General features: G+C 42.5%; 1 protein-coding gene across 2 annotated transcripts in view; it reads left to right on the top strand.

Moving 5' to 3' along the window:
- The window catches only part of OSBPL10 (oxysterol binding protein-like 10), a 284632-nt gene that overhangs the window by 203088 nt on the left and 57084 nt on the right, over positions 1-24460 (top strand). For both annotated transcript variants that reach the window (XM_012646883.1, XM_012646882.1), the window contains one exon: positions 14083-14293. In XM_012646883.1, the coding sequence (XP_012502337.1) occupies positions 14083-14293 (211 nt within the window). The remainder of the gene's footprint in view (positions 1-14082; positions 14294-24460) is intronic.

Genomic DNA, 24460 nt, shown 5'->3' with positions numbered 1-24460 from the left:
AAGGGGTGGATATCTGTACACATGGCTGTTGTGACATGTGACCACTGTCCTCCACGTCCCCAGTGTCAGCTGATGGGACTAAGGCAGGCATCTGACCCAAGGCCGGCAACTCATGTTCACTTTCTTTGAAATCTGTATTAGGAGAGAAAGAAGCCGGGTCTATAAGATCGAGTAGATTTGGCTCTTGTGGGCCTGCTGGGATTTGTGCAAGTGGAAGGAGTTCATTTGCATAAGAGGAGAGAGAGGAATGTGTGAAGACCAGAGACTGTCTCGAGAGTCTCAGAGAGAGAAGAGACTGTGATATCTTTGAAGGAAAAGGAGAATATCCTTTCCTGGTAGATTTGGACACCTCTTTTCCGTATCCATGCAACAAATCCCCTTCTTGCACTGGCATGGGTGGGTTTTCCTCCACTAAATTCTATGACCATGATCAACTAGACCCTGGGAGGTACACAAGAAAAATACGACCCCTTGTCCCTGTACTGCTGAGGTTTCCAGTCTTAATGCGGCAATAAAAAACCCTAACAACCTGGATCTGTTTATCCAAAATTGATATCACATCTCCTTTTTTACTTGCTGATTTTAAAGTACTGCTGGCTGTCATTTAAATTGGTACATTTTTTTCCCCAAACATCTCCATCTTCGACCAGGTGTGGTGGCTCACACCTGTAATTCCTGCACTTTGAGAGGCCAAGGCAGGAGGGTCACTTGAGGCCAGGAGTTCAAGACCAGTCTGGGTAACATAGTGAGACCCCATCGCTACAAAAAATCTAAATAATGAGATGGGTGTGGTGGCCCATGGTTGTAGGTCTAGTTACTTGGGAGGCCAAGATGGGAGGATCACTTAAGCCCAGGAGTTGGAGGTTACAGTAAGCTTTGATCATACCACTGCACTCCAGGCTGGGTGACAGAGTGAGATGCCTTCTCTAAGGGGAAAAAAAAAAAAAAAAATGGATCCATCTCTTAGTGGCATTTAGACCTATCTATCTTATGTGCCTGGAAGGTAGGAGCATAGCCAGTTCCCAGCTCTTGAGGGAGTGCTTGGGTGCTCTCCTTCATATATTCATTCGTGTGTTCACTCATTCTTTCAACTAGTAATTTTCGCCTGTGGTTTCCCGGACATTCTTCTAGGTGCTAGGGAAACAATAGTGAACAGAAGAGACAAGGTCCTCGTCCTCGTGGAGCTCGGAGCCTGATAAAGAGAGAGATTAACCAATTAATAACATAAAAACTACTTAATTACAGCCATGATGTTCTGTGGGAAATGGGGATCACAGCATTTTGGGATGGTGGAGGAAGGCTCCCTGGTGAAAGCGACCTGTAAGTTGGGGTCTGAAGGAGGAGTAGGAATTAACCAGGAGAAAAGCATTTCATGGACTGCACTGGAAGTTGAGCCTGGAACCCATTCAGGTAGAGCCTCGTTTATCCCAAGATCATATAGATTAAGTTAGAGGCTTTAAGAAACTTGAGACCATGTGCCCAGAGATGTCTAATGTGCATTAAAATGCCCCACCCACTCTGGGAGATTGGTCCTGGAGAGGAATAATGGTTAAGGCTGAAGTTCCAAGGTCCTGGGCTTAAAGGGAACGATGTCCTTATTCTTTGGGTGGACATAGTAACAACATACTAGGGGCAATGGAAAGGAGTTCTCAAATTTGCAAAAGAACCGTGCCAGCTTGTGAAAACTTCCAGAAACCTTGGAACTGTCTCCTTCCTTCCCTTTTCCTCTCCCTTTGTTCTTCCCTTCTTCCCTTCTCCTTCCTCCTCTCCCTCCATGCATCCACCCAGCAAGCAAATGTCAGGCATCTCCTGTGAACAGCAGGCTGGGCCATGGAGATAGATACGTGTGGAACTAATTATGTATAGTAAGTTCCTTGCATGTGTTTGTTTGTATGAGCAGTGGTCAGATTACTGATTACCCTTAACACTTACTTTCTTTAAAAGTGTGTGCCCAGAGTCAGGAAGCGTGGGGAAGGAGTGGGAATGGACCCAGGCCATTCGCATCCATCACTGGAAAGCAATTCCAAATGCAGCCATCTGCAAAGGGTGGTTAGCTCTTCTGCAAAGCACGGCGTATTACATGTCATTATTCTATCTCATATTTAAGCACCTTGAGGATTATATTGTAAGCAGTTCGTGTGCGGGAATTGTGTTCTCTCTTCTGTAAAATGGTGACTGCAGTGTCATTTACCCAGTGGGGATACAATAAATATTAATTACTGGTGGCTTATCCCTTAACACAGTTTTCCCTTTCAGATTAATGAGGCAGATTCCTGATAAATGCACTTGTCTCTCTAGAGTTTCATTTGCCAAGGCTCAAATGATCTAAAGGATTTGCCTGGAGGCATGAAGTTCTTGTCCAATTTTTTTCTTTCCTCTTTCAAGCACCCTTTGGAGATGCATTTCTTTCTTGAAAATAATTGGCACTAGTGAAATTAATTTTAGCTGAAAAGAGAACTAAGTGGTGATGATGTTGTCCACTACTTTGGATGGATATTTGATGGAAAACATTAATTGAGCTTTAAAAGAGAATGGCAGACATTATGGGGTAGAGTTAAGGCCCAGTTATATATGCTGCCAAGCTGAAGTTAAGAATATGCATGTCTGTTGGCATGTTTTCTTCAGGAATTCTTAGAGATATCCTACTCTCCTTGCAAAACTAAAAGAATTTCCCCCAAACAGAGATGAAATATCTAGAAACTTAAAGGCTCTTTGAGATAGGCTGAGGATGTATGTAGAACATGAGTGAACAAAGATGAAGCAGTCGCAGGAAAATGTTTTAATTTCATGCTTGTTGATCTTTGGTTTGTAAAGTTATATTCTACAAGAGAGACGACTGATACACTATTTAGCATTTACTAAGAAATGGCAATAGATTAATCAGAAGACGTCTGAAGTAGGTCAGTAAAGCAGCATTTTCATTTTTGTTTCTGTTTTTCACATGACGTATGTTTAATGGTTTCTGATTGGAGAACTGAGAGAAACTTAAAATGCTAGAATGAAACTTCCATGCTACATGCAGAACAATTTCTTACCCATTAGCATTTAGGTTTTGCTTATAAATTGTGTTTTCTTTTCTGTGAATTTTACCCTAGAGGAGTTTGCTGTCTGTGTTATCATTCAGTTTGGGATGAGTTGGCCCAGTGGATAAGCCAGCTTGTTCCTAAGCATCTGCTTATTTCTATGTGGAAGGCCATGGGAGGTGAGCATCAGAGTGTGCGTGTGAGCTTTTGTGCTGTGATCTGTAGGAGTGGCATTGTTCTGCGTGCCTCCCGTCATGAGGTAGGGAGCAGAGAAGTTTGGATTCCGGACACTGGACTTTAGTCCTGACTTCTCTGCTTCCATGGATTATGATTTGGGTGAACAGTTTACCCTGTCAGCCCCAGGGTTGTGTGAAATGGGGAGAGCAGTAACCAGCCCTGCCTTGTGGCCAGGGCAGAGCGGGGAGGATTAGCGACTGTGAATGCGAAAGCATTTTTGCAAACTGTAAAGCTTCCCCCTCTGCCCCCAACACACAATGTGAAATGGCACTGTTTCTGTTCTTCATGTACATGGGTGTCACTGCTACAGCTTTTATCCTGGCGGGGTTTTGAAGAGAGTGAGAAGAGAAAGGGAGATGTGGGGAGAGAAGCAAGCGCTATTCCGTGCTTTTTTCTTAAGCTATGTGCTGGGCTACAATCAGGCCTGGAGCTTGAGGCAAGCTGTTGAGGGTGAGAAGATGATCTTCCCTGATCCGGTGGGTTCTGAGGACATTGTAACTAGGCAGTAGGACCTCGAGGTCAGGTAGAGCTGTTCTCTCTGGCGCAGGGGGCGGGGGGTGGGGACCTCAGGACCTGTTTCCCCTTGTTCCCGTTGTCTCTGGGACCTTTCAGGAGAGAACTTTGGCTTCTTTGAGAGCTTTCTGGATCCACCTGGTTCTCCCAATAGTCCTCCCCTCCCTTTCCTCAGGACTTTAGCTTCCCTTCCGTCGGTGGCTGGTACCACTGTGCCAGCTCCCACGTGTCGACATTGCGTTTTCTATCCTTACAAAGGAAAACACACTCTGACTCCCTATTCAGTCTATTTGCTTAAATTTTCTCTGCTGAATATGGAAACTTAGTAACCTTTCCTTACCCTACATTATACAGGGACATGAACAATGAATTAAAACAATAAAATACTGGTTTTTGGTTTTTTGCTTATGAAATTGGTTAAGAAAAAAGATGATAGAGAATGATAAGAAAGAGGACACAGCTCACACGCCCCTGAGAGAATACAAATTGCAAAGTTTTTTTCAGCAATGAGCTGGCAGTATTTATCAGAAGTCTCAAATGTTAAATAACCTTAAGCCCAGCAATTCCTCTTCCAGGAAATTATTAAAAAGTTATGCTAAGATTTAGCTACAGAGAAAGTTTATTGAATTATAGTTTGTTGTAGAGAAAAAAAGTTAGACATCATCATAATGTCCAGCAGTAGGGACTTGGGCAATAAGTTATGGCATATTTATGTGATGGAATATTCTGCATTATTTTAAATGATATTGTAGAAATTTATGGACATGATATATTAAAAAAAGGTTATAAAAACATTATTATGGTGTGCGACCATTTTCATATAAAGTAAAAGTACACACAGGCAGCCCTGTATCTGTGGGTTCTGCACCCATAGATTCTACCTACCAAGGATTGAGAATATTTAGAAAAAAAATGGATGGTTGTTGTCTGTGCTGAACACATACAGGCTTTTTTCTTGTCATTATTCCCCAAATAATACAGTATGACAGCTACTCACATAACATTTACATTCTATTAGGTATTATCTACATATGATTTGTAAGTATAAGGGATGATGTACATAGGTTATATGCAGATACTATGCCATTTTATATAAGGAGCTTGAGCATTCATGGCTTTTTGGTATCTGTGCAGGAACCAATCCCCCACGGATACCGAGGGATAACTGTGCAGTTGACCTTTGAACAACACCAATTTGAACTGTTCAGGTCTACTTATACATGTTTTTTTTTTTTTTCCCCAATAAAAGTTGCACTGAGTGTGCCTGCCTCTCCTGCCTCCCCTTCCACCTCCTTCATCTCTTCTGCCTCTGCCACCCCCGAGACCGCAAGAGCAACCTTCACCCTCTGCTTGTAAGAGCTTGGATCTGACAGGTAGCAAGCGGTAGGGATGAGTGCATGGAAAACACTTCTCAAGCTGCTCTATAAAGACCTCTCTGGGTCGTACAAAGATAGCAGAAGGTACTTTTTGGCAGACACTGAGATTGCTCTCCTAGTATACCTTCCTTCTTTTTTCCTTTTAACAATTATCAAACCTCTTCCTCTGAAATAAAGAGAGAAGGGCGTGGGCAAGACAGGCTTGGGGAGGTATTCAGGAAAAGTGCTGTGAACACTAGTAAGGTCTGTTATGCAGATTTAAGTTGGTGCCTTCGCCACACTTGAGTCTCCAGTGATTTAGTCAGCCTCTTCCTGGTACCAGAGAGGGAAACAGTCTTACAAATGGAGATTTCCTTTATAAAAGGACATTTCCCTTACAAAAGGGTAACTTCTACTCTGTTTTAAGAGCTTCTCCTGTATCTTGCAGTTTTTCAAAATAATGCTTGTGCCAAAGAGGTGTATTTTGGGGTGGCGTATTCTGGTCTTCTACAGTTATATTTTGGGGGGACATATTTCTGGTCTCCCACAGCATCTTGTGTTACACAATTCTGAAAATGCATTCTTCCACCTCACTTTTTCCTTTAGTGAGAATTACATGAGAAGGTGTGATAGAATGCATCGGAGGAGCTTTTGTTCTAAAACCAGAGCCTACTGTGCCTGGAGTTCAAAGCTCTTGTATAACGCAGTCATTGAAGTGAGATCTATGTTTATTGGTGTGGAAAGATGTCAGTGATGCGTCTGTGAGTTTACTAATGCTGCATTCACAAAGTTCCACAGACTGGGTGTCTTAAACAACAGAAATTTATTGTCTCATAGTTCTGGAGGCCGGAAGTCCAAAATCAAGTCATCTGCAGTGTTGGTACCTTCTGAGGGCCGTGAGAGAAGGATCTGTTCCAGGCTTCTCTCCTTGGTTTGCAGGTGGTCGTCATCTCCCTGTGTCTTCACCGCCTCTTCACTCTGTGGTATCTTGTCCAGATTTACTTTTTGATAAGAACACCAGTCATCCTGGATTAGGGCCCACCCTAGTGACCTCATTTAACTTGATTACCTCTGTAGAGACCCTATCGCCAAATAGGGTCACGTTCCAAGGTACTGGGGGTTGGGACTTCAACATATGAATTGGCCGGGAGCACCAATTCAATCCCTAACAATGTGTTATCCCCTATTTTTAAAAACATTATTATGAAAAATCTCAAACATAAACACATTAGAGAAGATTATATTGAACCTCCATGTCCCCACCAGCAACTGCAGCTCCCCCCAAAGCCAATATCATTTCATCCTTGCTCTCTCACCCGCTTTGGATTATTTTCAAGTAAATTCCAGGCATCAGAGATGATGCATTCTAAAATGATAAAAGGTTACAAAATTATATATGCGATCATCTTTTAAAAATAATATTTCTCTGTGTGTATCTATATAAATTAGAAGAGTCTCTACAAAAATATAAAGAAAATTAGCCAGGTATGGTGATGCACACCTGTATTTCCAGCTACTTGGGAGGCTGAAGCAGGAGAATCACTTGAGCCCAGGAGTTTGAGGCTGCAGTGAGCTACGATAGTGCCACTGCACTCAGCCTGGGCAACAGACTGAGATCCTGTCTCTAAAAAAAATAAAATTAAATAAAAATAATTTTTTTTTAAGTCACTCAACCTTTGGACTTGACAGACTCTTAAGATTGGTTATAAATATTATGATCTCACATTTCTTCGGTATCTCAGTAAAGACTTCCTTGTTAGGTGTTTGTAAAGATAAAGTTTGCATTTTATATTTGTATAGCATGGAGTTATTGGGGCTGGTGAGGAAATGTTTGTAGAAAGCTGAAGATAAAGAAATGACAGGAAAAAAAAATCAGTTTTTAAGAAATGTAGAGGGCTCATCCTCTTATCTTCAGAAAGTGTGTTTTGAGGGTATAGGGGTGTGCATGCAATTCAGAATTTTGCCTTTGCTTTTTGCCCTCAACAGTGTGGGCTGGTTTATAAACAGCACTGAAACTTCTTCATAACACTCAGCATACTCATAGCTAAACTATGGAGGGACCAGAACAGACTTCCGATGCCCTACATCTTTCAACCACTCTTCCATCCTATCTCTTTCCTCTCAGATGGTAAAGGCAAGGCTGAGTATCAAAATGTTGAATTCCAAAATGCCATTTTTCTGTCCTGCCTCCCAGGGGTGAGGGTGGACAGAGAAATCTGGGGTCACGGCTTAAGTCATTTAGTAACGGCCAGCCTAGTAATGACACCATGAAGTCCAAAGCAAAGTGGGTATGGATCCAGAAAGTAGGTAAGTGTCTAAAAATGATGCACGCTTCTCTCCTGTTAATTGTTTGAAAGGGAGAATAGATTCTATTACCAAAAAGATTAATGCAACCTTCCAACTGGCCAATTAGATCTGTTTATGAAGCAGTCTTCAACTTGGAAGAGGAAATAAGATGTTTGCATTCATGCACCTTTGAAAGGAAAGCAGACTTTTATGCGCCAAGACATAAAAAATGACTTCAGGCCTGAGACTCCCCTCCACAGCCCAGAGTTGGGGGCAAGGTACAGCTGGGGGCATCTGCAAGGGGGATCCTGCCACAAAGTAAGTGCCCGTCCTGGGAGGCTGGAGACTCCCTTCCCACGCTGAGAGGCCAGTCAGGGGTCTGGGGAAGCTCTTTGTGTTCCCTCAGGCAGTTCTGGCAGGGACCAGTGGAGGCCCCAGATGCAGGAGATAAACTAAGCAGATCAAAATAGTACCACAATCTAACCTGCAAGTAGATTGTCGTTGGAACCACAGTTCTTAAAAGCAGGCTAGGACCTGTGTCCTAAACCTGAACATGCGACTGCCTGCCTAAAAAAGAAAAAAATCAGTTGGGACCCAGAGTCTCCTAATATAATGGTCAAATGTCCAGGATAATTGAAAATCATCAGTCATATCAAGAACCAGGACAATCGCACTTGAGTGAGAAAAGACAATTATCTGACACCAGAACTGAGATGATTCAAACGTTAGTTTTGCTGGAACACAGCCATGCCCATTACTTACGCAGTCTCTGGTCGCTTTCAGGCTACAGCGGCAGAGTTGAGTGGTCGCCACAGAGACCATATGGTCACAAAACCTAACATATTTATTATCTGGCACTTCTCAGAAGTTTGCTGACTCCTGCAGTAAGCCCCCTCAAGACCTAATGGCCAGTTTTGTGGGTATCTTTCCTCATTCTTCCTACCTTTTCTTGTTTGGTTTATAGTATAGAATATTCTATTCCTTCTATGGGTTTGTCCATTCTCTTCCTGAGTCTTTTTACGTTATTCTTCTTTGTTTGTAATCTCATCTGTTGAGCCAGCAGCCTCTTCCCATTGGAGATGGAGCCCATTTCCTTCTGTTCGTCTTGTCCCTTATTGCTGCTGTCACTTTCTTAACCGCACTGAGAAATGTGGATTTGGAAGATCTGTATACCAGATGGGGGTTTCTCTCTCCACTCACCTAATCAGGCTTGAGCGATAAGATGTTTAGGACTGGCCTACACAGGATTGTGTTTGGGGATGCAGAAAGTGGTGTCCTGGGGGGCCTAGGACCCTGCCTAAAGGGAACTCTTGGTAGATTATCATTCCAGGTGTATGTTGTGCCAGGAGGTGGAACAACAGACATAGCCTGGAAAGTATATGGAGAAGGTAGAATGTCAAGTAGGGAAAGTCAGCAGCTCATTGGGAGAAGAAAAAATTGTTCAGATGAGAAGCCAGGACTTAACTGTTCCCCAACACTCAGAAGTTTGGAGAAAGGCATTGCAGATGCCAGCTCTCCAAATACCAACAATACAGTCTATTAATAAGACAAAGTTGACTTTATTGTTTGCCACTGTAAGGAAGAACACTACCTACATAGGGTGTTGGCTGTGTCTTTCAAGGGGGAAGGCAAGGTCAGAATTCGAGAATTGGAAGTTTGCTTTCCAATGTGGGGACTTGATTCGGATTAGGTAAGGCCCAAGATTACAACAGTTCAGGATTGGTGGAAACAGCAAGGCAGAGACTTTGAGGCAAGGCATTTAAAAAATTTTAGTGGGCAAACTGTTGATAGTTTTTATGAAAGAGTTGATGGATATTTTGGGAAGTTCCTGTAATGAACCATCAAACCATTTCTGTGGCAGAGTCTCCTGGAATATTAAAGTAATGCTCATGAGGGTAGTAGAATAGTAAAGTCATGTTAATGGAGACAGTAAGGGTGTGTGTGTGTGTATGTGTGTGTGGTTTTGGTCTAAAGATCCTCGAAGCAGGCTTTTAAGCCTAGGTAAGGACTTGGCCAAGGGAAAAGTTAACCAGCGACCAATCCCATGACCCATGGGGGGATTTAGCAGGGGCTCAGGAATGCCACCAGACTGAGGAGAAAGGCCAAACCAAGGTCATCTCGTATTTGGCATCAAATTGTTTGGTCTATTTGCAAGCAAGACAGATTGAGTTACTGAAGGCACCAGGGAACCTACGGAGAGGTTCTGCCAACCAAGGCAAGTATCCTTTGTTACTTTAGGATTAGAAATCTGTGTTCAAGAGGTGCTTTATGCTGAGCTTTTGGTTAGTAATGGAGAAATGACTGAACTTGTATTTGTTGACACCTGGACTGTCGATACTGGACTTTTTAGGTGGCTCTGAAACCTGCACAACATCTTGCAGCTCCAAAAAGCTGGAAGCAGTCAAGGTAAATGAGGCCCTTGCCCTCTTGCTGCCTCCTGCAGTCCTCCCTTTAGCCACATCTAAACGTGTTGAGCTGGATATCATTGGCTTTTGATCTTTGCATCTTGGTTTCAGCTTCTTTGATCTTCTTTCTCTTTCTGCAGCCACTGATCCTATTAACATTAACTCCTATGCCATGATTTTGTAATGCATATGCCGTTGTTTGTGCTCTGGGAAACAGGCCATAGAATTCTTTCCCCATTCTGGGAAGTTTGCTTGTCTGTCAGTTCAACTTGATCTACGTTTCACAACCTCAGAATTGACATTTTCTGGAGATGTATCTCTGAAATTTAATTTGGGAGCCCATTTTTGCACCGGTGTTACGACATGGTGCTGTCCGATTGTGGAAGAAGGCAAATGCCAGAAAGAAATGAAATCTTGGCTTTTTGGGGGTTTCTTTTTAAACACCACAGATGATTAGTGTTGATGTGCCTTGGAAGAAGTGTTTAGGGCTCTGATTTGAAACTTATGTAGTTAAAGTAAGTGGTTCAACATTTTTTTTAAAGGCTGGTTGCTGTAGGTGAGTCTGCTTGTTGATGGTTGTGCTTTGCTCTTGTTGATATGCCTGTAGGCACCTTGAAAGGGAGAAGGAGCCTCTTTAAGAATTTGTTGTTGGTATTTTTGGTGCATACAGCCTTTCAGTATCATATTCATCTTCCCTTGTGTGTCCTTAATTAAAATTAGAGAGATATAGAAATAGCTAAAACTTGTTCTTCCAAACTCTGATGGAGAGTCTTCAGCCGTGCCTTCCAGTCTTAGCAAATGTTAGAGCAGTAATAACTGTGATATACAGCTCTGAGGCTAAGAATCCTACATTTCTTTCAGGATTCACTCAATTTCTTTTGGAATCTGTTGAAGCTAATATAATGTGAAGCTTGGCATCGATTGTGTCATTCAAGACTAGAGTTCTGTTTCCATCTCATGGAGAAAGGGAAGAAAATGAATCTTTAGGAGGTGTACACTGTGCGCCAATCACTGTGCTAGGCTTGTTTTATTTTTAGTGTTCAGTTTACCAAGAAAGATGTTGAAAACCCAGAGGTGCCTGGTCATTGATAACCAGGGTAACTCAAGGGTTATTGATAATGTTAGAGCCGGTTCCCCTCGGCCCCAGGAACAGAGAGGCAGAGTCACCGAGGCTGCAAATGGCAAAGGAGTTTATTGGCTAGCTCGAGCGAGGGTCCAAGTCCCAGAGCACCAATGCAGTGGCCTCTTCTAAGGGCTAGGACCCCGCCTTCGGGTAGAGGTTAAGCTTTTATACCTTTTTCTGTTTTACACACGACACACAGGTTTCACACGACATGCTGGGCACACCTTCCCCCCCTCCCCTCCTTAGTTCATTGGTTCCTTTGACAGTGGCTCCAAGCCTTGGGATTTTCGCGCCGGCGCCAATTGTGGTCAGCGTCATTTTGGGGAAAGGGCGGCGTCGTTTCGGGAAAACCGAAACTTAGGCCTACTCCAGGAAGTTCAGCCTGTCGTGAAGTCACTCCTGCTCTTATTCCTGTTTCTGATGAACTACATTTAACAAACAACTAAAAGCAAGCATGGTCACAGAAGCAAATAGCATCAGTTAGAATCAGAGAGAGCACATTTTTCTCTAATCTCTAATCTTAAACAATTCGTCTCACACAAAGCAAAGTATATTCTCTTACTATCAATTCCTGTTTTTCAATAACAAAGGGTGACTCAGGGGGCACCGTTAGCATTTTAAACAGCGAAGTTCTTCGTTGTGTGGACAGTGTGCCCAACTTGAGACATTTAGCACCCCTGGCCCCCATGCATTCAGTGCCATAGTTGTCTCTCAATCATTGTAACCACCAAACCCACCCCACTGCCATTTCCAAATGCCCCCTCTAAAAGGTTGTCATTGCCTTTGGCATTGGTGACTAGCTCTCGATAAATACTGTTGAGTACTTTCAGAGAGCTTATGTGTGGATTCCATCTCTGAGCATGTGTCTCTGTGGTCATAGAGTAGAATATCCTCTAAGCAAGTTTTGTGTTTTTACAACCTAAGATTTACATCTATGTTTGCAAATTAACAAGTATTTACCCTATGTTATATAATTGGAATACAGTTCTTTTTGTTGATTAAAATTGGGTATATTCCATGTAGTTAATGGCCTGATTTTACTCACCTTTTCCCTTAAGGCATCATTCATAGTCAAAAACACATGCGTTAAATGTTTCATCATTATAGTTCCTTCTTTTTTTTCAACACGTTTTTCTAAGACAAGGTTTTATGACAGGAATTTACAGAAATGCTGACTACTACAAATAGCTCAAAATCTGCTTTTCCCTGTTAGCAGTTATACATATAGTGACTGTCAGTGAATACATAGACATTTCATCTCATTTAGAGTTGAATTTAACCAGTTGGCAGTATTTCTTGGCAAACCTAAACTGATAACAGAGGTATTATCCTTTACTAAATCCTCAGCCATATTACGCTCATCAAGTATATGATTTCTGTAGACTTTGTGTCATAAATGGATTCTGTTGCACTTGAGTGAGCAGAGTGAGATTTGGATTCATTCATTCAAGAGGTACTTATTGTACTTGGGATACATCAGTGAACAACACAAATAGTGGTCCCTGCTTACACACCAGCAAAAATGAATATAATAATAAGTAAATTACAAGTTAGGTTGGAAAGTGAGTGCTACGGAGGATAATGGAGTTGGTAAGGACGATAGGAGTGCCAGGGGTTGGGCTGGAGATGCAATTTTAAATTAGGTGGTTTGGGAAGGTTTCTCAAGAAGGTGACTTTTAAGCAAAAACTTGAAGGAGAAATGAATACTTACTGAGCTCCTGTTATGTTCCAGATGCTGTTTTAGGAGCCAGATGGCTAAGTATTACTTCTGTAATCTGCAAAAAACAATTTGCATGGCCAAATTATGGGTGTACACATTAAGGTGAGAACAGTCCAAATCATGTCTGTGCAACATGTTTATTAGCATTAATCTTTTTTAAAAAAATATTTTGAAGTAACGGTACCTGTTTTGGTAAGTGGGATTGCAAAGGATGAACTTTTTATTTTTTTAAAAGCAGACAACTATACCAAATGAGAGGAAATAGCAGGTATGTGTTTTCAAAAGGAAATTTAAAGAAAAAAGGCTGAGCATGGAATGAGTTTTATGTCCAAATCCAGTGGTCCTTACAGAATTACTGCTTCTTCCCAGCTGGTGACGTCATGGTCGTAACGAGGATCCCCCATGGATGACAGTGACAAAGCAGGAGATGTTGCTTCAAATTAAGGACAGCTTCTGTGGAGAAGCTTAAAAAAAACGGTGGCCCAGAGAACAGGAGCTTGTTCTGCCTCCGATGCCACCAGCACCGTGACCCTGGGCAGTTGCTCACGCTCCTCCACTTCTCAGAACAATGAATTGTTTACTAGATGTGGTGCTAAGCACTTTATATACGTCATCTTGTTTAATGAGATGTTATACGCATGTGGGAGATGAACTTCTCAAGATAACCATTAAAGTTCTTTCCTGGCTCTTGAGTTCCTTTCTCCTTGATTTGTAGACCCCTGTTTGTCCTGTGATAAGCTTAAGAATTGAAGCCAGGCCGCAGGATATGGTTATTCATCATAGTGAGCCACGGAGCAGGGCTGGGTCTGGAATTCCTGGTTTATCTCTTCTTCCTGACATGTCACATGGTGTGAAGAAGGTCAAGAAGGTTTAGTGATTTTTTCAGGGAATGGGGCGTGGTGTTCGGGGTTCGGCATTGGTTTCACTATGATCTTGTTCAAATACCAGCCCCAGAGTTCGCTTCAATTTCTTGAACTTTGAATAGGACTGCCAAAGAGTTAATGGTTGGAGCTGGAGGAAAAGCTAGGAATTAACCTTGCTCTAGGGAAAACCATGGTACCATCTCAATAACCTTCTACAGTAAAAGAACTTTATAGGGGTTGCCAGAATTGCCTTTAATGTATTTATTATTGACTTAGCTTGAGAAGATCTGTAAAATGATACACCCAAATGGCCCTGCTGATCCCTTTCATCTCTGAAGTTCTAAAATTCTCTTTTGATCAGAGAGCCTTTGGACAGATTCACCTAGACAGATTTCACCCAGGACTGTGTATCTCATGAAGGGACGTGAGTGCACTGAGTGTTCTCTGAGCTGACCCTCACCTAGCTCTACCCAATTGGTCGTTCAGGTATGGCTCCCCAGCCTGATTAAAGGAGGACTTCCGACTCTCACCTCCTTTCTGTCTTCCCCGTGTTGCAGATGATGAGCCAGGTGGAAGGGCAGCAGAAGAACCTTGTGCATGCCATCGAGTCCCTGCCAGGTTCTGGCCCCCTCACTGCCTTGGACCAGGATCTGCTGCTCCTGAAAGCGACCTCTGCTGCTACCCTCAGCTGCCTCGGGGAGTGCCTCAGCTTGTTACAACAGAGTGTGCACCAGGCCAGCCAGCCCAGCCACAAGCCAGGGGCCTCAGGTAAGACCCCAGTGGGCTTGTCTGTGTCTGGAACGAGTCCTGCCCAGTCTGTGTGTGTGTGTGTCCCATTGTCTTTCTCCTTTAAGTCATCTGTTTCTCTACCATCCATCCATCTGTCCTAAGATCCCAATGTCTCTCCATTCATCTCTTCCACAGTTTGCATATATTTTTGTTTTGCAAATTAGAAATATAACATTCTATGAACAATTTAACATGTTTGCATAAATCGTATGGAACTCCTTTCAGATTTACTGAGATTGTGCTATATATCTCATTCCATTTGTGACTTTTGCACTCAGCGTTCTGTTTTTAAGATCCACTGCTGTGCAGCATCTGGTCCATTATGGTGTTCACCTACCACGTTTTTACCGGCTGCTCTCTGATGACACATGCGCACGCTGCCTCCAGCCCTCCGCCCCACCCGCCCCGCTGCAGCGAGCAACCTCGTGCCTGTCCACTCACGGACCTGTGTGAGAATTTCTTTGGAATACATACCAGAGCATTTCTAGTTCTTCATCTAGAAGCCAAAGATAATAATATACTCTCTTGAGATGCCTCGATCCTTTTGGAGGATTTAATCAATAAGCAGATATAAAGATATTAGTGAAGATTATATTCAGTGATAAAGGTGAAAATAGCTTGAGGTTAGTCATGTCATGTATAATTATAAAGCATTATAATTAACAAAACAACAGAAACCTGATGGTGCTTTGTTGCCCAGAGGTCACTTAATTGATGAGGAAATGAGGCAACTTAGGTGATGGAAAGTAAAGCAGGCTGAGTGACAGTCTATATTTCCTTTCCTCTGGTGCCCTTTGCCCTCCATTTCACTGACGATTAAAGGGACAGGTTGTTTTTGAGAGTAGACTGTAAATTGGTTTTCTTTCGGTAATACCTACCATCACTTACTGAGCTTGGCCTTTGCTGCATGTTTTCTGGAATTTTTACCGAGTAGATGGTGTTATACCCATCCTTCAGATGACATGCTAAGGCTCAGAGCCATTGAGCGACTTGCCCAAGGCCACCCAGCTAAGGGCAGAGTAGAGGGGAGAAATCAGCTCTTTCCATGGTGGCTGATGCCTCCCCCTGCTTGGCGTTGCTTGTTCAATCCCGACCAGACCACCCAGTGGGCTCTGGGTCCCGAAAACTGGGGCTGGGGACAGTGTCTTGCTAGGATCGTAATTCTCTCAGGTCCGGTATATATTTATTTTATTTTTTCAAAAATAATTTCAGAAGTCAGAAAAGTTGCAAGAATAGTATGAAAAATTCTCATATATCCCTCTCCAAATTCCCCAAATGGTAACATTTTATCATGTTTGCTTCATCATCTTTCCTCTCTCTGTATACGCAATTTTCTAACACAATTTTCTCTTACTGAAGAGAGTAAGTTGCCAGCCTGATGTCCTTCCACTCTTAAAAGCTTCAGTAGGCATTTCCTTAAAAAATGGACACTCTCCTATATAGGCAGCACAATGATCAAAATCACTAAATTAACATGAGTATAATCCTGTTTTCTTATCTACAGACCTTACTAAATGTTGCCAATTATATCACTGATGTCCTTCATAACAAAAGAAAAAAATTCAGGTAGAGGACCCCAGTCTTGGAGGGGATTTGCACTATTCAGGCACAGAGCTAAGGCACCCAAACCTGCTTTTCTACCTCTCCTCTTCCTTCTCAGCTTGGAAAAGGAAACTTGAATGCAGAAACCTCAATGGGACTCTGACATTTTCTGGTCTGGAAGGAGTCTCTGTGACCCTCATGGGGGCTTGGGCACAAATTCAGACTTAGACTGGAGACTTTTCAAGGTTTCTGTGGTCTCTTGCCCTGTGTTGTAACTTGTAGCCTCTGCAACCTAATGGGCTCATTCTACGACTCTTTCACTAGTAAATACAAGCTTGAACCATTTTCTTATTCCTGAGATTCATTCCTCCCAAAAAACTTTCTTCAGGGTTTTTGAGAAAATTTCTAAATTTTTTTTCCTGATTTTCACTGGGTCTCTGGCATTTCTAAGGGCCTAAAGGGACAAAGTTAAACTGGTGGCATTTCAGATGTGACAACAGGTTGAAATGGAAACTGGGTGGAGGGGAGACCAGCAGTGTCCCTGAAGTCATGCCACATAAGGTGCTACCTCCCTCATGTCTTCCCTGTCCCCATCCCCCAATTTGCCTGTCTTCTCTTCTTTTTTGGCCGTTTTCATCAAGAAACTTGGGTGAAAGTTAGAGAACAGAGGGAGCATGAGGCATCACAATGACTCGTTTGTTTTCCTCATCTTCTTAACCCTTCTAAAAGTTATATTCCATGTAATACCGCCCTTAAGTTTTAAGACAATCTACATGTGTCTTAAATCTATGCCACACATTAGAGAAAAACTTGAAATACTTCTTGTATGCAAAACATTTTAGTTGGCTGCAGTTAAAATAGAATTGCAGACTCTCAGGCTAGTGGGATAAGAGAATATGTTGGCTCCAGGAGTGCTGCCACAAAATATGTTTGTTTAGACTCTCAGGGCTCTCAAGGTTGATAGTAGCTGTAGCGGCTGCCAGACACACACTGATAAAAGTATAATGGGTATGTCTAAGAAGTACCAGGCTGGGTTGATGGAAATCAAAACCTCATTAAAGTGAAACTCTGCCAGGGTTTTATTTCAATGTTCGGTGGGCAGGAAGGCTCGCGTTACCTGTGGTGTACTAAATATCCACACAGGTTTGTTCTTGCTTAACGTCTCTTTGTCTTCTGATCCTTGCACTGTTTTTTCTTCTGTCCCTCTCCTGAATCAAAAATGATTTGTCGACTCTTCTGTAGCGTTTCATTGTGTCTCCCAGGAAATATGTTGGCTTTGGAGCCTTTGTCTACAAATGTTGCTCTCTCTTGCTCCTATCCTTTCAAACGCACTGAATGACTGGACTGAGATCTGAAGATACTTTAGTTTTCGTCTGCCTCCCACCTACGTATTTTGGCTCCTACCCATCTCTGATGTTCTTACTAAGATATACTGGTCTGAAATGCTTCACTTAACTTCTGTTGATGGAGATGTTTGTAACTTAAATGAATAAAGTAATTTGGCTTTTTGGTCAAGGCTCAAATTATGCAGCTCTCTTACTATTCCTGGGGACTGCTAGATCTTCTTTAACAGCTTGATGGAGGCAAATGATGGATTGACAGGGGACTGGGCATCTGTCTTCCCCAGCCTAGAGCTGTGCCTCCAGTGCTATGAGGAGAAGGCAGGGGGAACCATGTTTAGAACTGGAAAAGTTTGTGCTGCTTGGGAGCCTGGGCTTTAGGCAGGTTACCAGTGTGGGAGAGAAGCTGGACCTTTAAAGGAATTTGGGAGCATAGGGTACTCTGTCATCTGTGCTTCCGGTTGGCTAGTTATTTACTTGCAAGTCTTGATCCAGGGAACATGGTCCAAATTCTGAGCAGACACCTGTAACCAGACAAGCCCATTCTAGTGCTAGGTGAGAGCTGGGTGTTCACAGCATGATTGGTGCAAGACATGCTTGGGAAAGGACCCTGGAGTCAGAGCTGCCAGAGCAAGCAATGGTAGGGCGTTGATGGAGCACAGTAGATGACACAGGTGCACCTGGATGTAAATGAGGACAAAAGATGCAGAGACATGTAATTGAAAGGAAGAGAACCAGAGCAGCGTTTAGTATGCTTTCCTCAACTCATCCTTCTTATCGCTTTTCATTCTTTGTAAAATTTGGGGTGAGTGTCAATTAATAAGCCAGTTGCTTTGGTCCTCCCATTCTGGGGTTTGGCAGAAGGGCCAAATAAATGAGACCACGGTAAGGACTCTGGCTTTTCTGGCTGTTTGCCATCCTCTTCCTGTTGTGCTTTACTTTCTTTCCGGAGACCTCATTAGATGCCCATTTTTATCTCTGTTCCACCACTCAGAGACTTCCTTTGCTTTCTCTGTTATACCTTCTTTCGTGACACCTATTGCTTTTGGTGACAATTTGCCCCACTTATAGTCACCTTTCTTTGTTTTGTGATTAAAAGCCAAGATAGAAATGTGATAATTCTTTCAGTAAATAGGAATCAGGAGAAGAGAAAACTAGCATTGCAGAATATTTCAGATGAATGGATTTTTTTTACAGCTGCCTAAACAAAGTTTTTGAGTTCCAACTTTTCCCTAAAGAAATCAGTTAGATACTAACATCTTGGCTTTCCACTGGAAATATGTCTTATGTTTTCTTTAAGCCTGTAAATTTTAATCTTATTCTATTTTGGAAAACCCTTTTAGGTTTACTGTACCTGGAATACATGAATTCACTGTTACAGAAAGAGGAAGGGGCCTTCCAGGGGCCATCACCTGTCACTGGCCTCTGGACAGAAGCTGGTAGTTCTTGGCCAGGCACGGTGGCTCACGCCTGTAATCCTAGCACCCTGGGAGGCCAAGGCGGGCGGATTGTTTGAGCTCAGGAGTTCGAGACCAGCCTGAGCAAGAGCGAGACCCTGTCTCTACTAAAATTAGAAAGAAATTAATTGAACAACTAAAAATATATAGAAAAAAAAAATTAGCTGGGCATGATGGTGCATGCCTGTAGTCCCAGCTACTCAGGAGGCTGAGGCAGGAGGATCGCTTGAGCCCAGGAGTTTGAGGTTGCTGTGAGCTAGGCTGATGCCATGGCACTCTAGCCCGGGCAACACAGTGAGACTCTGTCTCAAAAAAAAAAAAAAAAAAAGCAAAAAACTGGTAGTTCTCAACAGCCCATGCAAGGCTCAAACTAAGGCCAAGGATAAATTAAGATTTAATAGTCAAACCTTTCCCTTCAAAACTGTTGTTTTTCTGTTAGTCTCCTTTATGCTTTTTGTTTTTATGTTTCCAAACTGTTTTTCTTGTTTTCGCTCTATTTTGCTACACAGGTTGTATTTCCTTTACTCTTCTTTAGTCTTTTGGGGGAATATATGATACATATATTAATTCTATTAGTGCTTATATTAAGTTTTTCATAAGCATTCCTTTGGTTTTTTTGTTTTTGTTTTTTTTTAAAAAGACGAGGTCTTAATCTTGCTGTGTTGCCCAGGCTGGAGTGCAGTGGCTATTCACAGATGCGATCATAGTACACTACAGCCCCAAACTCCTGGGGTCAGGAGATCCTCCCATCTCAGCCTCTGAGTGGCTGGGACTACAGGTGCTTGCCATTGTGCCCAACTTCATAGGTATTTTCTGATCTATATTTTTGTAATCATTAAAATCAAGGATGACACACCACTTTTTGACTCATTCCTTTAATGATGAAGACTGGTCATACTTTAACTTCCTCTGCTTTTCCAATCTGCTTCCTAATTTTTGTATTATAATATGTGGGTTATTATTAATAGTTTAATATTAATATAGTACTTACATAATGTATGGTAATGACTAATTTTCTTTTAGAATAATTATGACTTTGATACTCTGTTATGTAACCATGTTTAGAAAACTTATTCACAGCCGGTTCTAGGGCTGGGACTAGAGGAGATAAGGGAGGCACTAGCCTTGAGTGCAAAATGGAAGGGGATGTCAAAAATCTCCATAATGAAGATAAATGATCCTTTAATGCAATACATTTTAACCAAAATTAATGTGAAAACAATCCATGATAAACAAAATATCAAAATATTATATAAAGACAGTGTCTTAGCTTGGGCTGCTATTACAAAAAAACTGTAGACCGGGTAGCTTAAACAATAGAAATTTATTTCTCACCGTTCTGGAGGATGGAAGTCTAAGATCAGAGTTCCAGTCAATTCCAGATACAGGTGTCTGGTGAGCACTCTTCTCCTGGCCTGCTGATGGCCACCTTCTTGCTATGTCCACACATGGCCTTTCCTTGGTGTGTGTGTGTGGAGAGCAAGCAGGCTCTGCTCTCTCTTCTTCTTCTTTTAAGGACATTAATCCAATTGGATCAGGACTCTACCCTTTTGATCTCATTTAATCTTAATTACTTCTGTAAAGGCCCTATCTCCAAGTCTAGTCACATTGAGAGTTAGGACTGTAACACATGAATTTGGAGGGGACACAAACATTCAGTCCATAGTAGGTAAGATCATAGGATGGAAATTAGGGTGAAGCAAGTGAGACTGAGTCCACCAAGACTTACTCTTTTTTTGCCATTAATTTTCATTAAAAATATTGTGTTAAAATACCATTTATCTTAGCTGGGTGTGGTGGTACATGCCTGTAGTCCCAACTACTCAGGAAGCTGGAGGATCACTTGAGTCCAGGAGTTCATGGCTATAGTGCAGTAAGATCACACCTGTGCCTAGCCATTGCACTCCAGTCTGGGCAGCATAGCAAGACTCCCATCTCTTAAAACCAGAATACCATTAATCTTGATTACTGAGCTTCTTGGTGCTTCCTTTATACTTTGTGGCTGAGGCAAGTGTCTTCAGTAGCTGAGCCTAGGCCTGGCCCTGCTCAGCTGTGTGTTTAACTAGGCTCATGGCTCACCACCAGTCTTTTGGTACATGCCTTCCCCATTTCTTGAGTTCTTAATTCAGCTTGTTTTCTTTGTGTATTGTTAAATGTTTTCAAGTAATTTTTCCCCTAAGAACGTAATGTATTTTCTGAGTCTCTGCAGTGCTGCTGAGGGCATCTAGCGCAGAGGATGAGATTATGGCCTCTCGAGCCAGGCTGCCTGGGTTTGAATCTTGATTCTACCACTTACTGTTAAATAGTTCTCTGTGCCTCTGTTTCTTCATCTGTCAAGTGGGCAGAGTAGTGGTGCCTACCTCATGGGTCACCATGAGCATTAGGTGAGTTAATACACGTGAACCATGGACACTAGTCCTTGGCTCCTAGCAAGAGCTCAATAACTGTCGGCCATTTTTACCAGAGGAAACACAATTTGGCTGGGAATGAATGTTATCTCCCAGCTCCCCACTTCACTCCAAATCTGTAGACTTGTACCTGCCTTGTTCTGTTCATCTCTTTGTCTTCTGGCATTTAGCGTTGTAGCAAAACTCAAGACTGATATTTTTTTCCTTTAAGGCAGGTCTCATTTTTCTGCCTGCATGACTGGAAAATTTTGCTCTTGATTTTTGCTATTCAAAAATGTTGCTAAACTTCATGAGTGAGGGGTTCATTATACTATTCTGTCTGTCTACTTTTGTACGTGCTTGAAATTTCAGTAATAAAAAGCCTAAGAAAATATTGCCAAGCTGCGTCCTGATGTGAGTTTCCTCCCATTGGCTTTGTGGAGTGTGGCGGGTCCTTTCAGCTGTGCTGGCAGGTCACTGTTTGGCTCAGGACGCGTTTCTTTATTTCTGTCATTGCTTGTTGTTTCTGCCACATTGACCTGGTCTCCCTCCTTCAGGATCACGGATCTGCTGTCTCTTCGATCTTTGTTCTGCGTCTTCTGTATTATTTTTTATCTCATGTTTGTCCTCTGTGTCCTTTGCAACTGCCTGTTGGTAGAACTTCCTTTTCTCAACACACTGCTTATTTGACTTTCTACATTGTTGATTCTACTTTTTCCTATTCTCAGTGTGAATTTTGAGTCTACTAATGCTGACTTAGTTTCCTCATAATTGCTTGATGTGTTCAGCTTCCTGTTCACCACAGCCTGTTTTCTTCTTCCGACTTTTTCTGTTCTTGCTTCACAGAGGCCGCTTCATCCTGTATTGTGCTGAGGATACACCTTTCCTGGTGTTTTCTCTGACACCTTACATTAGAAATTTCAGAGACATACTCTTCCTCTAAGCCTTCTTGAGAACAATGTTTCTTTTCCCAAACTATGTACAGTCCTTTTTATTTATTCCACATTAGAATTTTTCTCATTCATCCCCAAATAAATGGGGATGGTTTATCCAGACTTCTAAAGTTGTGATCATTTTTTAGAGCAGCTGGACTGGTCTGAGAGAGGCTTTGCACTAGTTCTTTGATTCTGTGAATCCAGTCTACTCAGAAATGCAGAAAACTACATTTCCCAGCATGCATTGCCACCTTACTCATCTTGCCCTGGTCTTTGTCTATCCCAGGATACAGTTGGGCCAGATGCTACTTCCTGCCCCATTGGGTCATGGGTCACCATCTTTAGATGACAGTGGGAATGGAGAGGGGAGAGGGGCAGTTGAGGTATGGGAGTAATAGAGAAAACACTGTCCTGTCCTGATTGCCTAGGCAAGCAGATCTCATTTTTTCCCTAGTGTTTTTTAAGATTCCCCAACTGCTCTAAAGGATGTTTACTACTTAAGTAATAAAATTAAAAATTTTGAAATAGTACTCCTATATTTATGGGACACTTGCCCAGTATTTAAGATCGGAATCCAGTGCCGGCTCCCCGAGGTGGGATTCGGTCAGCGGGACAGGTAAGAAGTATCTAACCACCTCTCTATGGCAGATTCTGGTGTCTTGAATCCTGGGTTGATTTCTTAGTCCATCTCCCTCTGCCTTATTGTGCCTTATGGACATTTTTCTGAAGTTGTGGGGTCAACTCACCGTTTAGCCTTTGGGTTTAGTGTTGTGAGTTCTTACCTTTTTTTTAACGACATCAAGGGCTGCTATATGGGTGCCTTTTTGCTATTATTAAAAAAATCATGATCAAATATGCATAACATAAAATTTGCCATCTTCACCACGTTTATGTGTACATCTCAGTAGTGTTAAGTATATCACATTGTTGTGCACCCATTCTCTAAAACTCTTCTTATCTCGCAAAGCCAAAGCTCTATACCTATTAAATAACAATTCCCCATTCCCTCCCATCGGCTCTCCAGCCCCTGGCAACCACCGTTCTATTTCTTGTCTCTCTTTTGGCCATTTTTTATTAATTTTTAGGAGGCTATGAAGTTCACTCTTCTTCAAATTCACTCTATCTTAGCCGTCATTCACTCATTTAGCACATCCACATTGAGCACACACTCTTTGCTAAACCGTGTTCTAGAGTGGGGGATGCAGCTGTGAGCAAGGGCAATCTTGTCCCTGTCCCCAAGGACCTGACATTCCGGGGAAGAGAGGAAGGTAACAGTTAGACAAGTAAATGAGGGAACCGAATGCAGAGAGCACCAAGTCCTGTGAAGACGTGAGCAGAGTGATGTGACAGGGAGTGCCTGTGGGGCGCTGCTTTGTCAGCGGGGGCCCAGAAGGCCTTTCTCAGTAAGTGATGCTTAGCTGCCCCTGGATGTACACAGACCTCCTCTCACCCCACGTAGAAGGCCTGGAGGAAGGAACAGCACCCACAAAGCCTCCAAGACTGTAACAAACTTGGCTCATTTGAGGAACGGAAAAAAATACCAGCATGACCTGAGTACAGTCAGCACTGCGGAGAGAGAACGAAATGGGGCTGGGCAGGCCTCGGCTCTTGGGCCGCAGAGGAGAGCCAGGCAGTTTAGATTTTATTCCAATTGCAGTGAGAAGCCACTTGAGGCTTTTAAGTGGCAGAGTTGTGTGATCTAACGCTTGACATTTAAAACAAAACATTTTTGCAGAAAAATATACGTGGGTTGGATAATATTGCATCTAGCAACACGTTGCATGCATAAGCACGCAGGTAGCCCTTTCGTACGTCTGTTGTTTTGCTTCTGTTGACCAGATTCCCCTGGGAATACCGCAGGAAAGTTTGGGATACTTGTAGATTTTTCTTTAACTCTAGAGAAAAGGCTGACAGATATGATTGCTTTATTGATGGAACATCTGAGACCCTGAAAGGTTGAGTTTTAACTCGCGAGTCAGTCTCCACTTGTGCCTAACTTTTCTTTATCCTTTATCCTTGCTCTTAGACTGGGAACACAATCTCGAGAGTGTCAACAGCTGAGTTTGAGACCAATTTATTCTAATGACAGAGTTGCTGTGGGGTAAAGAAATCTGCCTCTGGCTACTCCTGTCCCCATTAGGAGGCATGTAAAAATATTCTGTTAATACAATAACATTTGACCCTTAGAAAAACAATATTAGAGTAGCAAGGTTTCTCCCCCACCCCCAAAGGGTTGAGGGAGGATTAGAAAAATTTGTTGGTTTACCAGATTGGTATTTAGAAAAGTGTTTCTTGCTAGAATGGAATGCCTGTGTCTGTCCTTAGAGGTGGATCTTCCTGCCATCTGCACACCCAGGCACATCTGGGGGCAGGGCCAGGCATCTTTTCTGAGCCATGTTCATGGATTCACCACATTTTGAGCAGCCATTTTTGATTAAATTTGACTTGTGGTTTTTATTGTAAATATTTAAAAATATTTTTAAAA

Source organism: Propithecus coquereli, unplaced genomic scaffold (genome assembly GCF_000956105.1).
Source record: "Propithecus coquereli isolate 6110/MARCELLA unplaced genomic scaffold, Pcoq_1.0 Scaffold251, whole genome shotgun sequence".
In the NCBI taxonomy this organism is placed as follows: domain Eukaryota; kingdom Metazoa; phylum Chordata; class Mammalia; order Primates; family Indriidae; genus Propithecus; species Propithecus coquereli.
The sequence above is the reverse complement of the archived record's forward strand: the minus strand, read 5'-3'. Positions and strand labels throughout refer to the sequence as shown.